Source organism: Nicrophorus vespilloides, unplaced genomic scaffold (assembly GCF_001412225.1).
Source record: "Nicrophorus vespilloides isolate i.1.1-1 unplaced genomic scaffold, Nicve_v1.0, whole genome shotgun sequence".
NCBI lineage: Eukaryota > Metazoa > Arthropoda > Insecta > Coleoptera > Silphidae > Nicrophorus > Nicrophorus vespilloides.
Window position 1 is genome coordinate 94,087 of NW_017100060.1, and position 18,707 is coordinate 112,793.

General features: G+C 36.4%; 1 protein-coding gene across 3 annotated transcripts; it reads left to right on the forward strand.

Annotated features, from left to right (window-relative positions):
- Positions 1-234: 234 nt before the first annotated feature.
- Positions 235-18,561, forward strand: LOC108566791 (partitioning defective 3 homolog). Of its 3 annotated transcripts, none has more exons than XM_017926853.1 (19): positions 235-322; positions 7,742-7,982; positions 11,461-11,664; positions 11,833-12,173; positions 12,236-12,586; positions 12,648-12,811; positions 12,878-13,098; positions 13,160-13,348; positions 13,471-13,647; positions 13,801-14,209; positions 14,282-14,974; positions 15,099-15,167; positions 15,270-15,355; positions 15,417-15,576; positions 15,636-15,810; positions 15,874-16,312; positions 16,601-16,740; positions 17,288-17,371; positions 18,112-18,561. In XM_017926853.1, the coding sequence occupies exons 2-19, from the start codon at positions 7,794-7,796 to the stop codon at positions 18,395-18,397; spliced, it is 4,377 nt and encodes a 1,458-aa protein (XP_017782342.1). In that variant the 5' UTR covers positions 235-322; positions 7,742-7,793; the 3' UTR covers positions 18,398-18,561. The 3 variants fall into 3 exon arrangements, with proteins under 3 accessions (XP_017782342.1, XP_017782343.1, XP_017782344.1); XM_017926854.1 differs by having other exon boundaries at positions 16,604-16,740; XM_017926855.1 differs by lacking the exons at positions 17,288-17,371; positions 18,112-18,561 and having other exon boundaries at positions 16,598-16,674.
- Positions 18,562-18,707: the final 146 nt, after the last annotated feature.

Consider the following 18,707-nt stretch of genomic DNA (forward strand, 5'->3'; position numbering starts at 1 on the left):
TGTATGTGTACGTACAGGTGAATGTGTGTGTGTGTGTACGTATGGTAAAAGCGGCGACCGACGGTTGCAGGTCTCAGTTTTACCTGTCGGCAGGTGCGCGTGTGAGGTGTCCTCTCTCAGAGTTCTTCCTTCCTCCTCCGCGGAAGACAGACACCTTCGACGTTCGTCCTTTCTGCGGCGTTACGCAACAGTCGCGCACTTACAAAATCGCGACAACAGCAACAATAACAATAAAAAAAAGACTTTTGCGCAAAAATGTGATATTATCTCGACAAAGTTCTGTTTTCTCTTCATCGTACTGCCATTATTCTTCGTATTCCCAGTATGTATTAGTCGGTTTTCAATGCAGAAATATATATATATATATATATACTTATAACATATATATCTAAAGAGAGAGAGAGAGAGAGAAAGAGGAGAGGAGTAAAAGTTCGAAAGAAAAGTGTATGCGGCGTAACGGTTGATATCGAAGCGGAATTCGCTCCGATTTATTATTAATTTCCGCATATTTTTGCGGTAGCGCGAATTATCATCATTAATTAATTAATTATAAAAGAAATAGTAATTATAATGTGGTGTACATTCGCATAGAGAAAAATTGCTGCATGGTAATAAACATATATGCACGGGGCTACGTGATTATTATCGCCCGAAGGAAAACATGAAAATGGCAATAATAAGGTCATGGAATGTATCTGTGCAGTTGTACAGAACTCTTAATGAAACTAAAGGAAATATTGGTAAATACATACATACATACATCATTTGATATCCAATTAAACATCTCTATAAATTCATTCATTATTTATTAAAAGTTAGTTATACCAATTAATGTTTAGAACAAAAAATGGAATACGTAAAAAATAACATAAAATTGTAGAACTAAAGGAAACATTTTGAAATAAATAAGTTAACAAATTGATTTGATTAAAAATGTTCGAATTTTCAAAATCAAGAATAAATAATTAAATTAACAAATTAAAAATGTGTGTATTTTCATTCAATTGTATGTAAATTAATTAAGAAACAAAATATTTTAAAGTTACCAAAAGAAAAATAAGCAAAAATGGCAATATTTAAGACATAATCTAATAACTAAATAAGTTAATAAAAATTCTTTAAAATTACAAAATAAAAATTGCTAACGAAATAACAGCATTTCAATAAAACTAATTATGAAATTATTCCATTATTTCCATTCCGTATATTAAGTTGAATTAAGTTTTAAAACAAAATACACCGAAATCGTCCATTGACACAAAAAAAATACAGCAATCGACTAATACCTATAATAAATCGTATTTATCAACGACTTAAAAGATTACTCTAAGTGTAAAGCAAAGTAATTTAAATTCCTGGAAGGTGATAACAACAGATACGAAGTAGTTTGAAATTACTAAACTTATCATTGTCGCTTTGGAAATACGAAATTAAAGTTTCAATAGAAAATGATTGATTGATAGAGGGAAAAAAAACAACAACATGAATTATTGAAAGTGTGGATATGTCACTTAATAGGAAATTTCGCATTTTCTACTTTACTATCTCCGTTTAAGCAGTATTCCGAAGATGGAAATACTGGATCTATGTTAGTAGCGCATTGATCTTGTATATATATATATACAAAAATGTATTTGGAAAATCAACTTTTTCTCGTCATTATCACTAGTAAATTAGATATTGAAAACTATCGAGAAAACGCTTTCAACTACAACTACAGAAAAAAAAACTACAGTCATTTAATTGCCAACAATTTCGATGTCGTTTATTCTAAAATTAGACGTTTGTAGCATTCCGTTCCAATACAAAATGCACGTGTCCGATTTTGTGAACGCTAAAATTGCCGTCGATACGGATGAAAATTCCTATAGACGCGCGTGCACTACAATCTGCATATTTACGATACACACTTTCCCAGTTATAAGCTACTTAAGTAAAGATTTCTACGCTATTTCAATGATGAATTTAGGAAAATTTTAACATAGCGTAAACAAATTATATAACAAATAGTTTTAATAGTATCCATGGAAATGTTATGTATGTCTAATTCTTCGAAAACCATGGAAACGAAACAATACAAGAGATTATTACGTGTAACGTGTAAAGCGATGGAACTGGGACGTACGTTTACGTGCAGTGTGTGTGTATGTGCAGAGAGGTTCAATGCGATTTGAAGAATCCCAAATGGACGTTAATTGCCGTGCAACAATACGGGCGATTGCGCAATCTGCAAATAAAAAAGCGAGTATAAATAGCAAGGCGACGTTAGGTTCGCCAGCAAGGGAACATAAACAAAAACATGCAAGAAACCTCAAATTAAGTGCATTGTTCTGTCTTGACGACAATGGAGCAACAAGCAGAAGTCAAAAGTAATTGCACTTATTTTATTACTTATTAGTAACGAGAAACAATTGAAACAGTCGTTTGTTAATTAAATGTTGCAAATTTGATATTGAAATTGTTTATTTGATGATTCCTGGAATCATGTACATAAACAAAAAATATGTAACGAACGTTGGAGTTTACGTAATATAAGCTTACCATGACGTCGTCCTTCTCGCTCCCCCCGTTTCGTGTTTTTTTTTTGCACGTAACGTCACTTCCTGTCGTTCTTTCATGGAACAGGAAACGCCGCTGTCGTCAATTCTTTTATTTATTTTCTTGAATATTTATTTACATATTTATTATAAATTATTAGAAACACATTAAAAAAAAACTAAATCATGATCCTAATTAGCGTTTAAACTTAAAGATTTATACTTCCTCACCGCGATAATTGAGATTATTCCGCACTTTATTGAACAAAGTATATTTATTTTCAAATATTAACATATAAAGTGGTGGGAAAGTGCATTGGAATTCGAATGAGATAATAATAAATGTCACGGCCGCGAAGAAGATGCAACAGAATCATTGGATTTTTGCATCTGCATGAATATCAGACCATGATGATGATGAATGGTTGAGTTGCAGAGCGTATCTGCAAAAAGGGTGTCGTATTTCGTGAACGGTGTGCAACGTCCGAGCCAGGTGTATCAATGTTACCATTGGTTAAGATTCCGCAGAGCATTGTCTTCGGGATCAATTAAAAAAAACGGGTTCGCCAATGGTAACTCAACGATCAAACGGCAAACGTTAAATAAATTTAAAAAAAAAAGAAACAGAAGACGAAACATTTAGGGGCCATCCACCTCGCAATAAATCGCAGGTTGTGCAACACTTTATGGATGATGCTATCTGCTCTGATCTTCTTTCGTATCCATATGCATTTATTTTTGTTTTGTTTTTGTTTTCTTCTGCTTCGGTTCTGTTGCTCCATCCATATGGGATTTAGTGAGGTAACGGTTACCAGGCGACGACGTCGTTAACCATAAATCTGGATTATATAAATCCATCGGGCTATTACCATTTAAATTCCTCCATCAGATCACCATTACAATAAATAAAATAACGAAAAAGAAAGATTTACGCGTGACGATTTTAAATTGTCTTCGAGTTAATATTATTTTTCTTTATCTTCTTCATATTATTCAATATAGCTTTACAGTTACAAACGTCACAGTGACATTTACTCATTACACATTGAAGCTTTATCTTGTTACATTAGTAAATTTCAGTAATACCAATAGGCACGTAACTAGTTATGTAAGAAGATTCAAAATTGTCTTTGCTTTACTATTCTTCTATATTTTATTCACTATGACTAGTTGTTTATTGCAACAAACCTCACAATGACACATTAAATCTTTATCGTGTTACCTTAGTAAATTTCAGTAATACCAATAGGCACGTAACTTGTTATGTAAGATGATTCAAAATTACCTTTGCTTAACTATTTTCTTCTACATTTTATTCACTATGACTCTTTGTTTATTGCAACAAACGTCACAGTGACATGTACTCATTACACTTTGAAGGTTTATCATATTACCTTAGTAAATTTTAGTAATACCAATAGGCACGTAACTTGTTATGTAACATGGTTCAAAATTACCTTTGCTTTATTATTTTCTTCTACATTTTATTCACTATGACTCTTTGTTTATTTCAACAAACGTCACAGTGAGATGTACTCATTACACTTTGAAGGTTTATCATGTTACCTTAGTAAATTTCAATAACACCAATAGGCACGTAACTTGTTATGTAACATGGTTCAAAATTACCTTTGCTTTATTATTTTCTTCTACATTTTATTCACTATGACTCTTTGTTTATTGCAACAAACGTCACAGTGACATGTACTCATTACACATTGAGCCTTTATCATGTTACCTTAGTAAATTTCAATAACACCAACAGGCACGTAACTAGTTATGTAAGATGATTCAAAATTGTCTTTGCTTTACTATTTTCTTCTATATATGTTTATTGCAACAAACGTCACAGTGACATTTACATTACATAACACTGCAAGGTTTAAGATATCTTAGTACATTTGAAATAAGTCAGGCTGAGACGAAAAAATATGATCACACTTATTAATAATAATAGGAACGTAACTAGTTATGTAAGTTGTTTCAATGACTCTTTTTTTATATTTCAACAAACGTCACACTGTGACATTTACTCATTACATGTTATTGGGTTAGTAACTAAATTTTAAATAAGCCGGATTTAGACGAGAAATTATGATCGCACCTAATAACAATAGGCATAACATAACAAGTTATGTAAGTGGAATTTCCGAGGATTGAAAAACATTAAATTACAAGTGTGTTTTATTGTTTTATGTTGTTTTTTTTTTATCGATAACAAACTGAAGTGCACTTCGGATTATTATGATTTAATAATTACAAAAGTAGCGTTTTCTTTGAATGTTGCAGTCGCAGCGTTGCGGAATTATTGTGACCGTCTGTTATGGAACAAAGGTCTACTTCATGACTAATATAAACCAACGAAATGCCAGGATACAAACATTGAATCTGCTAAATTGTGACCGTACAAAATAATACCTTCTCCTTTTTTGAACATCCTTATTATTTATACATTACATCTTCATTTATATACAAAAAAAAACGTCTAAAAATACAAGTTTTACAAAATTATTTATGAAATTGCTATGGAAAATAACAAAAATTTTCAACTGTCAATTAACAAAATAATTGTCTTTTTTTTAAGATTCCCATTAATTACTATTAAGTAGTTTTCATTGATACAAAAAAATGCATTTTCCGAAAATTTTACTAAAAATATAACTTATTAAAATTACATAAGAATGTTCAAAATCATATATCAATTAAGAAAAATCCACTTTTTGAACAAAGACTAGAGAATTCCCATTTGCTCTTCGCTTTCATTACCTTCTTCATTTTATTGCCACTACGCGCGCAAGTACATTTATTTGTCTTTTTTTATTATTATTAATGAGTATGCAGAATACGCTTTTCCAAAGGCGCAAAGAAGAAGCATTTGCATTTCTTTCGAGCCGTCTCCGTTTCGTTCCGTTTTAGTGCCGCGCCATTCGGGATCCAACACACAGTTATGTTTACCATTTCAGAGGATCGACAAATAAAAAACGCGAAGAAGAAGCAAAAAAAAAGAAAACAAGAAATATGTACACATTTGCGCGCTGCTTTGCATGTTAAATATTGACACTTCGTTCAATACACTTTGAGCTACCTCACGTATACACATAATTCCGAAAGCCTTATCACCGTGTTTCCATCCTTGATACACTTTTGTTGTTTTTTTGACATTGACGTTCGTTTTCGAGCAATTCGTTCAAGGAAAATTACTCAAAATGAAGTCGAAATTGCTGCGAATCTTGAAAAAAAAAATTAATAAAGGAAGCATTAAAGAAAACAATTACTCGAATCGATAGTGGATTTATTATCCATTGACCTTGCTCGAAAGTAATAAAAAAAAATAAACACGTAATAATTTTTTTAAAAAATCGAATGCACGGCATTTTCCATTCGATTTCCAACTTTTCCTCGGAAAAACGAATTTCAATTAATTGCACGAAAGTGAAACACGCGGTCTTCCTTCCTCAGCATATGCGTCTGCTACTTATTTCTCTTTTTTTATATATATTTTTCAACGATTTAATTAGCTTTAATTACACCGCAGCTTTCACCGACTTTTCTATTTAATACTACTAAAAATACATTTCGAGAAATCCACAATAATTTCACGCATATTACAATTTTTGAGCAAAAATTCTACAACAAGAACAACAACAAAATAAATAAGAGTTTTCATTTTACAAATTACTAGATAGTAATGCGTTTTTAATGGCGCCGCGAGGAAAGTTCTAAACTTTATTGTCTCGTTGCATTATAATTTATATTTTTTGTGCTAAAATGAATTGTTTAATATTATTAATATTAAATGGGTCACATGAAAAGCTGTTTGTTGTAACTACAAAGGTATTTTAATACGAGTCACGGACGTAAATCTGGCTTTTCATTGTTGTTACGCAACGATTAAAATGGGTGCAAGGAATGCGTGGTCTGCTATCATTTTGGCTCCTTGGGATTTGTAACGTTTTATGGTCGATTTAAGTCCGGCTTATGCAAATTGCGCAAGGGAACAACAGTGTAATGGGATAAATTACGTCCAGTGTTTCGTTTTCGTTGTCTTGAAGGTATTTCGAATCTAATATGATTTTCCACAAAGGCATTGTTGCTGCTCCCTGTTGCGTGGCAACGCGAGAAAGAATCCCCCGATTTAGAGTTGCGACATCCTTGCAGGACGACAATTGTATAATAATCGATTCGAGGATTTCTAAATTTAGACACAGAAAAAAACAAGAATGCAAACAAACGCGAATTTCGGAAAAGGACATTTCTGTTATAACATAAGCAAACAATGGAATTTGCGAAAAATATGAATGGAAAAAAGAAGAAGATGGATTTCGTAATCTGCAAAAATAGAAATTAAAAACCACTTAAAACTATCATTGCAAAAACTATTTAAACAATCATGAAGACTCAAAAGATCTATTTAATTTGAGAAAAGATGAACATTAATAGTATAAATGTCAAAATTTTCTATTTAATTTAAAAAATTACATAAAATGTAAATTAGAATTTGCAAAAATTAGGTTCAACGACCGATTTTTTTTATGTGTATAAGTCTGAACTTGACTTTTTAAATGTAATAAATTAAGAAATGAGTATAGAAAAGAATAACATTGTTTCGTTTCTTAGGTGTTTTTGTTTTTTGTTAGCTTGCGTTTGTTTTCATGGGATATTAATATATGAAAATCACCGTGAGAAGTGTTGGTGAACAATGAAGAAGGAATGGTTTATATTCAAATGAGATTTCGAACAGTGCATTATTATTATTAATGTTGATGGCGCGGAAATCTGAAATTAACGGAAACAATAACGCTGTAATTTCTAATTGCAAACGTTTGAAACAATTAAAAAAATTTCGATATCCTCCTATGAATATCGATAGAAAATTAGGTTGGGTCGTAGAGATGATTAAGTATGGAAATAGGAATTAATGGTTTGCCATAAATATTATTTTTCTTTAAAAGCGAACAATAATTGTTAATGATTCGTAGGAGGAAATAGGTAGGGTCAAGACTAGGAAGAGACAGAGGTGTATTCTGTAATAGAGATGATTAGATGTTACTATGGAAATGATTAAACACGTTGTCATGACGTTGCTGAAACGATTGTTGTTTTTGATCAAACAGAGATTTAGATTAGCGCTGCTGCATACTACGTTCGTACACTTTTGCTCCTCTCGTGCATTCGTTGTGCATTATATAATTTTAATTTTGTAGTGTTCGTTTCGTGATTGCGCGAAGCCGTAGGAGAATCGCGAAGTGATATGATATGTTTGACAATTGCCATACATCGTACGTGGGACCAAAGTGTTCGGAGGTGGCCGAGAAGCTGGTGCAGATCTTCGGATGGCGGCACACTTATAACGTCGAGAAGCTGCAGAGGAATGTCCCGGGACGGGACACCACTCGCATCTCGATCACCAGACCCACCTACATTAAAGCCACAATCAACGAAAAGGTAATACGGATGATGATCATGAGACTGTGTCCATTTGTATAATTGAGGTCTTCGCATTGTTGTCTTGCGACCTTACTGGTCGTCCACCTCTGCGCAAACTACAACTTATTCGGTACCCGCCTTCTTCGTAATGTTTGCAAACAAATACATACCTCGATTGTCGATGGTCTGGATTGCATGTAATTTAGTCATCGACTGTATTGATAATTGTACGACTAACTGTCGCCAATGCAGCTACGACCTAACTGTACAAAGAAGTCTACTTCCTATCGTGTTCTTTGGAAACCACGAAAAAAAACTGAAAGGAAATTACAATGAAAAACAAGTGAATTGCTTATGCGACGTAAACCCATTCAATTTACTTACATCGACTCGATTATGTGACTTTCATTATCCTCCGCAAAACCCGATTCGGACGCAGAAGCACCCATTAGGACTGATATTACGTCGGTTTCATTATGTAACATACAGATAAATGCATATTTATTAAATCTAAATAGATGTACGTTATAAACAACAAATTTACCACAACTACAGATTGTTTTGAACATCGACTTATAATTTCTAAATTATATGAATAAAGTTAATGGCTGTTAAATCAAATAGCGAACGGCGAGCTTCGGAGAAAGCTGTGATCAATATTGCGGTTGAGTTGTCAAACGTGCATAAGTAATTTATGGAAGAATTATATTTGCAATGTTGTTGTACACGTTGGAAATCCTTACCTATTCCTTCTGGTTGTTCATGGAAAATCACTTCTTCGGATGGACGTGTTAAAAGGATTTATTTTTGGAGAATTTAAAAGCACATTCTGGAAGATCACAATTATAACTGATTGATCGATGCGTTGTTATATAATTGTTTAACTTCCAAAGCAATCTTTAATTATTTCCCTTTTCTTTTTATATTTGTTCACCCGCAACCAGACTTACTCCAAGAAAATATTATTTCATCTGTAACACGAAATCCCGACAATCAAATTCCCGACATAGTAAAAATCCCAATAACCATAATCCAAACAGTGTTAATATTCCGGCAGTATTAAAGGAGTCTCGATGGAGGTTTCTTTGTATTTAAGTGTTTGTTTATATAATAAGACGTATAGATTAAGAAACTTCGTTGATGTCTATTGTACACTACAAACGCTCGTTTTTATTTTTTTTTGTGTTACGTCTACATCTAATAATAAAAGTTACTGTCGGGATTTTCAGTGTCGAGAATTCAGTTGTTGGGATTTTGATCCGAATCGACTATGATATATATTGGTAATTAGAAAACAATGGTTTAGAAACAGCTTGATTTAATTTCTGGGTAAAAGTGGAGTAATTCGCTTCTTGTTTAATCCGTTTACTAGTACAAATAAGAGTGCAATTATTTCGAGTCCGGAGCGCGTAATTGCCCCCACCAAAGAATAAAAACCGGATATCCGGCGGTGTACACCAATTTCAAGCATCATAGAAACAGAAAGGAGACGCAAGGAATAACCGCCGACAATGCGAAGGAAGCCTTGAGGGTGATTTCGGTATAAACGGATGTGTATATACATACACACAACCAGTGGCAACAAACAGAGAGAAAGAACAAAGTTGAAATAAAGGAACAAGAGTGTCGAAGAAGCGTTTCGCAACGTACGAAAGGTCTCCAAATGAATGAGTATGCAACGTCGTGTTTAGAAATCGCAATTACGTGGAAAAATAATTGTGAGCGAATAATAATAAAGCGGCGTTATTATCCTTCTTGAGTTGCAGTCGAGGAAGTGCATAAGATGAAGCAATCAGCAATTAAAGCCGAAATACGAGAGAGAGAAAGAAAAAAAACATTGAAGAGATTCAAATGGGCGGTGAGACGACGAACCCGAATGAAAAGCGAAATTTCGTGTAGCGTGAAAGTCGTTCACGAGAAGTTTCGGTGGAGGATCGCCGCAGGATGAATGACGGACACGACGACCCGACCTGGAACTTTCTTTTCAAGGTCTTTCACCTAAATCTCTGTTGCGCGGCTCTCGCGAGCGCGCGAATTTCACGCAACCAATAAATTAATAATGTATGAAGCGAAGATGCAGAAAGAAGAAACTCATTACAAACTCGACAAAGACAAACCCTTCTTCGAGAATCGAAACACAATGAATTTCTAAATTGCACGCTTAATATTAACAATCTTGTAACCTGATTATAGCTGCTAGACGAGATTGTAGACTTTTGCAGGAAACGAAAGAATCGTTTATTCTCAAGGTCCTATTCGTTCTCATACTTGTATTTAACCATATGATATGTTGCATGCTAATTATTGTAAACATATAAATCAAATCCAATAAGAAGTATTTCTACTAGTATAATAATAAGTTGTAAAGGTAAAAGCAAATGGGATTCGGATGGATTTCAAGTTAGAAATCAATATCGATGTGAAATCGATTAATTGGTTTTCACGCGAAAGAGGAAAACGGACTCGAACGCTCCATTAAGGAAGAGAGCAGAAAAAAACAAGGATTATAGTTTTGCGATCACCACAATACTCCTCGCCTTTGTCCCACAAACCTTATTTTAAGAAATCACCGCAAAAAATCCATCGATTTACGTACATATCATAACGCAATTAAATAATTTAAATAAATTGAGTTCAAAGTCTCAGACAATTTGTCAAAGCGTTGGGAAATAATTACTATTACCTCAATTGCACACAAAAAAATATATAATAAGCTAATAATAATTAGAATTAGTGATTTATTTATTTTTCTAACTTATGCAAATGTTATTTAATTGTATTGCAAATCAAGATATTGCAAATATGCATTAAGTAGTTCAACTTATATCACTCTGATTTAATTGTCAAATTGTGATATGCAGAAAGGAAATATTTCAACTATTAGAGTATAACATTTCACGCCTACGTAAATATTGTTTTTTTTTTGTGTGTTTGTTTCAATTATTCATTTGTTATCGTGCACGTCAAAGTTACATAAATAAAAGCTCAAGATAAAAGAGTTGGCTGATGTCAGTTTTTTTTTGTTTGTTTGTTTGTGTTGACTGGTGTACGCGCCATTAGTAAATAAGTAAGTACGATTCTCATTTAATACACTTAGGTGGAATGTAGCCTACATTAAAGTGAGATAAAGGCGGTGTGATAAGAGCGTAAACCGAGGCACGGTTTATTGCCTCCAGATTATCTAAAGCTGTCGCGTCACGGGACGATGGATTCTCCTCCCAGGTGCAAGAGATACCAATTAAATACTTTATACATTATTATTTTTTTAAATTTTTGTTGGAAATTCAAAACACCTCAGCGTTTGCGTCTCTTTCTGTAATTTGAAATGAGACTGAGGGAGTTAATTGGTCCAGGAGCGGAAACTCTTTGTTCTTCGTGCCGCCTTGGGAAAAACGCGCGCGTTCCCATGAGACTTTCTCGACTCTTTGACTTTCGTTTTTTTTTTGTTGTTGTTGTTGTTGACTCGTTATTAAATTATGGTTTGTTTCGTATTTAGGGTCCCGAGTCATGGCTTGCAGTTCACAATCTGCAATCGCAGGGTGGAGGAATCTTGGACCCGGACGATCGGCTCAGCGATGTCGTTGATGATCGTGAGCAGATTTTGGCCTCGTTCGAGGATGGCGAAGGAGCCCATCATCACGGGGGCGGAGATGGAGCGAGCGGCAGCTCGGTAGGAACCGGAAGCCCCGACATCTTTCACGTGAGTTGTTGCATCCTCCTACTATTATTTATAATATTATTATTATTGAGCGATGACCAAAAATGGTCGAATGCAATCATCATCGATCGTCCCACAATAGCCATTCAGTTTTGTTTGGAACGTGGAAAGCGAAGCATGCAGATTTTACAATACTTGAGGAAATTGCAGGATGGCGAACACAAGTACGGCCCTGGGTACTCGAGGACCGACATCGAGGTAACAGGAGAGCATCTGGCCAACGGCGTGGGTGGCGCTCTTCAAGTGAGAAGAGGAAGCGAACCCGCTTTGAACCAGCTTCCGGTGGGTCCTCCGGCGCCCACGGAACACACGAAGAGATGGAGCGCCGCTCCGTTGATACTCGAACCACCGATCACCGGGTACCTCAACATCAGCACGGATTGGGCTGACGATTCCCGTGAGGAAGAGGAGGATGAAAGACCTGGGACTAGAGGGATAGCGCGAGACGGAAGCAACAGACTGAGCATGCAATTCCTTGGAGATGGGGGCGGGTAAATTGCTCAATATCAAATACCATTAAACAAGAATTAATCAAATCTTAACTTTTATCCAGATACAAATGGGCTGAAGCAGCGGAGCGCGCAGCTAACGCTAGGAACCATACCAGCACTTCACTTCCAAGAGAACAAAAGCGGAAAGAACCATTGGGCCAAGCTAACAATTCATCAAGTCCGATTTCCACGCTGGAAAAGAACGACAGAGGTGAATTGATCGTGATCAGGAACGAACCGGGACCTTTGGGCATCCACGTGGTCCCCGATTACGATCGCCAAGGTAAAGACAGAGGACTCTCCGTGCAAGGTATAGAACCAGGCGGTCGTATCGACAGGGATGGAAGACTTGCTATTTTCGATCGCATCATCGAAATTAACAGTCAAAATCTCATCAACATGCCATTCCCAAGGTAAGAAAACAAGCCAACAAAAATTTATATAAAAAAAATGTTTAAATAATCTCATATTTAGGGTGCAAGAAATGTTTAAACTCTCTTTGACATCACCGGAGCTTCGCCTGAGAGTTATCAAAGCCACAGGCATCGATAATCTGATGAAGCCTCCACCACCCATTTATCCGCGCCTCATGGAAGACAAGGAGAATATTGAAAAATTAGTCGAATGCGAACAAAAACGTAATTATATTTTTTTTCTTTGTTGTATGTAATTTTTAATTTGATTGTTTAATTGTTGGGCTGCAGAAAGTACAAATACCAAAGTGGCGACGGTGTCTCCGACCAAGAAGATCCCGTCCGTGCCGAAGAATTTGAAATCTCTTCTTTCTGCAAACACGAGAAAGATCGGTCGCAAGATCGAATTGGAGCTCACCAAAGGGCCGCACGGTTTGGGCTTCAGTATCACGACCAGGGACAACCCTGCTGGCGGGAATTGCCCCATCTACATTAAGAATATCATTCCGAAGGTAACTTTAAGTAAATTAAACAAAAAGATCGATCAATTAAATTTAAATGTTGTGAATTTAGGGTGCTGCTGTTGAAGATGGAAGACTGAAAATTGGGGACCGACTTCTGGAGGTGAACGGCGTAGAGATGACGGGAAAGAGTCAATCGGAAGCGGTTTCCGTTCTTCGCAACGCGCCGACAGGAAGTAAAGTCAGGATAGTGGTTTCCCGGCAGGAGGATGTCCCAGATAATTCGCTACCTCGAGTGATTGTAAGTAGAGTAGTGCGAATGAATCAAGTAGTTTTGGTACATATCTTAGCTTAGTTTGTGTGATGGTGTGTTGTGTGCAGCTTTTGTGTAGTCACGTTTGTGTTTTGTTTCTTGTAACGTAGGGCGTTGATCCAATAGTCGAGAAGAGCGAGAGCAGGGAGGATGGCTCCAAAGAGGAGAACACACCCCCGACGATACCTCCGTTACCACAAAATCATCAGCGCCAGCAGAGCCTAGACAAGGCAAGCAACGTCGCCAAAATCATTTCACAATTCCAAGAGGCCGCGAATATCTCGACTGTAATTAATTCAATTCTTCATTTCCATTAGTTCGTTTTCTGCACCATCTTCTCTATACTAGTTTCTAATCGTCTGCACTTCTTAAATCATACTATATCAATCTTTTTTTCTTTCTTTTACAATTGATCGTTTTATTAATCCAATTGTTTTTAGCCGGCGGATAAATCTGATGATAGTTTATCGTTGCCATGGAAGCACAAGGATTTGCGAACGTTCAACATCCCCGTTCACGACTCGGAGAAGGCCGGTCTGGGGATCAGCGTGAAAGGTAAGACGAGCGGCTCCCAAGACTTGGGCATCTTCATTAAGACGGTCATTTACGGAGGGGCAGCTTCGAGAGACAATAGACTGAGGACAAACGATCAGCTTCTCAACGTCAACGGCATTTCGCTGCTTCACCAGAGCAACAGCGATGCCATGGAAACGTTGAGGAAAGCCATGTGCCACACCGAAGGGCCTGTCCCTGGCAACATCACTCTGACTATCGCCAGAAGGGCACCAAGTCCTGGCCTCAACAGGAGCTACAGGAATCGCAGCATGGACAGCAGCCTCCTCAACTCCAGTAAGCATCTCAAATAATCATGACCATCTGTTGATCAAACGTTTATTGGTATTATTGATAATTATTTTGCAGCAGCTGACACGGATTCCGATCCATCACTTAACGATCATTCAGGAGGATCAACGAACACAGTGATCTTCAATCCGCACAAATCACCGCACGACTCCAGCAAAAGCTCTTCTTTCAATCAGAGTATCGGAAGCCCGATGAACACCTGGAACCCGGTATTGGATCGGCTGATGGGCAACAATAACAAGCAGTTGCGTAACGAGAGCTACTACAAGGCAACGAACGATACTTGGAACCAGAGCATCTATTCACCGAACATTTCCGGAGGAGCAAACATCATGAGCACGACGGTGAATCTTCCCACAGGAGAACCGGTCCTCATCGAAGACGAGTACGGCTCTAGAGTCATGCAACACAATCGTCCAAAAAATCATCACTCTCCCAATATCAGCAGCCATTTGATGATTCAGAAATCCTCAAGTCAAGTTCAAGAGAACCGCAAGGATCACGAACCCGATGGCAAAGCAAGTCTGAACGATAAAACCATGGATTCTTCACAAAACAGTCAAGTGGTCTGCACCGATGTAACATACGCAAGTCAACTATCATTAGAAAACCCTGCAGACTTCTGCAGGGACGCGTTCGGAAGACAGAGCATGTCAGAGAAGAGACACACAACCTTGGATCCGAAGAACACAGACACCTACCAAAGGACGAAGAAGATTCGCGAGGAACGCGATAAGATTCGTAAAGAAAGTAAGTTCATCTCAGTCTTAAGTTTTGAGTTACGTGTGTGTGTGCAAAACCGCATTGTTGGTAGAGCTTTATGTGTTTTCGTTCCTTATATGTGCTAATTCCAAATCGAAATGTTCTTCTTCAGCTAATCTTGTGCGAGTCGGATCTGTGGAGTCTGTAATCAGTGTTAATAGGTCATCAGAGCATCCAGAATGTAAGCAGCTTACTAATTAACCATTGCTTAAACGCGCTTAACCATTACAACGTTACAACGAATTTAGAATAAATCATATAACTATTATTTTTCCTTATTTAGATGCGGACAAGTTGGGGCAACTGGGACCATCTTTGGGAATGAAGAAATCTTCCAGTTTGGAATCACTGCAAACTATGGTTCAAGAGGTTTGAGTTTAATTAGAATTTCATCTTTTGGACATTGCTAATACGAATTGATTTTTATTAGATTCAAATGCAAGAAGAAGGTGATCCAGCTTACAGTTACCGCGGACCCTCCGGAGCGCTTAAAGTCATAAGAGGTCGAGGATGCGAGGAAAGCTTCAGAGCAGCTGTGGACAAAGATTACAACAAGCACATCGTTGATCCCAATCATCGTAGCGAAATCAGTAAGTTTTATTATTTCAATTGAGTGTGAACTGTGAATATTAAATGAAATAAATATTAGGTGCAAAGAAACATTGGTTGTTGGATCCTCCGGTGGATTACGAAAAGGACGGAGAAGGTTTCAACAATGTTCGAGGAGGTCCAAGACAATCCTCGCTAAATGCAGCCATCGACTCAAAACACAAAGCAGCAAAGAAGAAACCATCAATTTTCAAAGGAATTGGTTCGATGTTCAGGTAAATTGCAACAAGAAATCAATAATATCAAAATTACTTAACATAATTTTTGTTTTATTGTAGATTTGGTAAACACAGGAAGATCGATTTTCCGATCGAGACTCAACACTACCAGTCGAACAACGAGTTTGATAATGTGGATAACTACGCTAATAAACCTGTGACAACTACTGAAGCTGAAGCCCCTAAGAACGAGAATATGGTGCAAGCTCAAGGCGGTGGTCAGGAGAGCGCGCAGACCCAACCGCAGCAGCAGCAGCAAGGAGCGCACAGGGAGCCGATTTACCAAAGACACGGCTTCATGCATCATCACGCTGAACAGGTGCAGGTGATTCCTGAAAATGCGACCATCCAACCGGTCAGATACAGGAATAACCACGAACCCTCAAACCACGGAAGAAGTAACCTGATGAAAGCGCACGAACAAAGGATGGCCAGAAACTCTTACTACCCACCATCATCTGAAGAACGAGAGCCCCACTACGAACAACTGCCCAGACAGGTTACTAAATTTTAACATTGCACTTCTTCTTAAACTAACACTTTTAATTTGTTTCTTACAACAATAAATTGTCTTACTAAACATATTTTTTGAATCACACGCACGAAATCCTAGTCCTTTTTTTTTCAATCTTTACACACACAAGGTTTATAGAAAACCAGGATATCGATTAAATCGTTGCTTATTTCTAGGTCTATATTATATTTTTGCACATTTGATTTGCATGCTGTTCGAGAATTGAACTCTTTTCTGTAATATGAATTCGTTCTTTTTGTATTGTTTTTATAGCAGCAGCAGCAAACGAGGGTTGTTGCTGAGCAGAACGGGAATTACGGAGAATATGGGCGGCCCGGAAGTCGATCAGGAATAACAGAATCCGTACCGTTCACACATTACGTGAATTACAATGAACTCCAGACGCATCTCAGGTAATACGATAATGCAGAATAATTGCGATTTAATTAATAGTTAATAATGGAGCGAAGCAGGAAGATCCGAAATACCGTTCGGAAAATTGCTCATCAGCGCTAATAAAAAAAAAAATGTATCTACGATCATAATAATACGCAGAATAGGTAAATAGATGGAAACGGGACACACCAATTAAAAGTTTATAATTGGTTGGAAAATTAGATATTCTTAATCGAGTAGAGAATTTGACATTAATCTGCGGTAAGCGCAGATACAGTTATATCGAATTGGTGTTGGAATTAAATTATGTAACGAAATCGCCAGCAAACTAACAACTCACAGTTTCATCTACACGTTTGTATTGTTATTATTATGTTGTTTAATTATAATCACGTGACTAATATCTATTAACTCGGAAAGGTGGCTGGCTTATATATGAAGAATGATACATGTTTATTTTTGTTTATTTTAATTTCATTGTTTTTGTTTACACTTGTCGTTCTAACAACAGAAATATGTTTGTATTTTGTTTTTGGTGTTTTGTCCCTTGACACTCTATCGCAGTCGCTCCGATCAACTGTCTGATTCTCAGATAGTGCAGATGCGCCTTCAGGTGCAGCAGCAGAGGTTAAAGGTGGAGGAAGAAAGGTACGCACTCTATATTCTATATTTTTTCTCTTTTTCACGCACAGATCTCAAGTATCTTCTCTTCTCTCTACATATATATATCCCTATCTAGTTCTCTTATCTATCTACCCTTGACATCCGGTATTCCCATCTTCTAGTTAAACCAAAAACATCATTACTATTATTCTGTCCGAAGTTAAAGCGAATTTGAAAATACCGGACTTTAGTGTATCCACCTTCTCTTTGGAACTGGTTTATTCCGTTCACAAGAAGAAAATATGATTACCATCGGTTGAAGAAGAAGAAGGTGTAGCTTTCCAATTTAAATTCTTGCATGCGATGTGTTCTATGTTTCTAATTTATGTAATAATCTTGTGGTTCTGTAGATCTTGGAAAAGTAGTTGCTTCTGTTCTCTTATTTACAGGTGAACTTCGTGCATTTACATTTAAATCTAATAATGCATTGAGTATTATTGTTTTCTAAGGCTATTAAAGTATTTTTTTTATAGTTATTGATACGACAAATTAAATTGAATTTATCGTTATGACAACAGCTTGAATTCAATGTTACATGACATTAATTCCCTGTAAATCGTTACTATAGTAATCATCTGAAATAGACATAATTGTTAATATTGTCCAGAAATTAAGTTCCAATCAGGTGAGGAAAAAAGAAGGCGTATTGATTAAACGGAACTTACTTTCTGGATATTTGTTAAGTGTAGATTTTATTATTTATGGTTTTATTTTCCAAATTATAGCCGAAAGCAGCATCAGTACCATTCCCAGAGGCAGCCCAGACAGGACAACCAGCTGAGACCCGTATCAAATTTCTACGAATACGAGAGCGTGCAGTCTCTGCTGAACACGCGAGGACGAAATCTCTACCAGGATAACAACAACGCCATGGGTAGACAACAGCAGCAACCAAGGCAACATCAGAATGCTAAGCAACAGCACCATCAACAACGAGGTCCCTTCGTTACGCAAGTAACCATAGGCGACGGTTCCCAACAGCAGCAGCAGCAGAACGGAACCAAAGTTTGAAACCGAGTCCATTCCATTGAAAGTATTATAAAATGTTTATAAATATATGGCTTTATATGTGTATTGTTTGCGTTACAAAGCTTCACGAGGAAGAAACGTAAAAAGCTTGTGATTCAAATGATTATTTTTTTTTAATTTCCCCCATTATTTTGTTCTTGTAATATTTTATAATATTTTTTTTTTAAATAATCGACGGTTACTTTCGATTTTATATATATATATGTAATAATCTGTATTTAATTGAATAATTTCCCATTAACGTCGTACGATGTGCTCATATTAATTATTATAAAATAATATAATTTTTTTT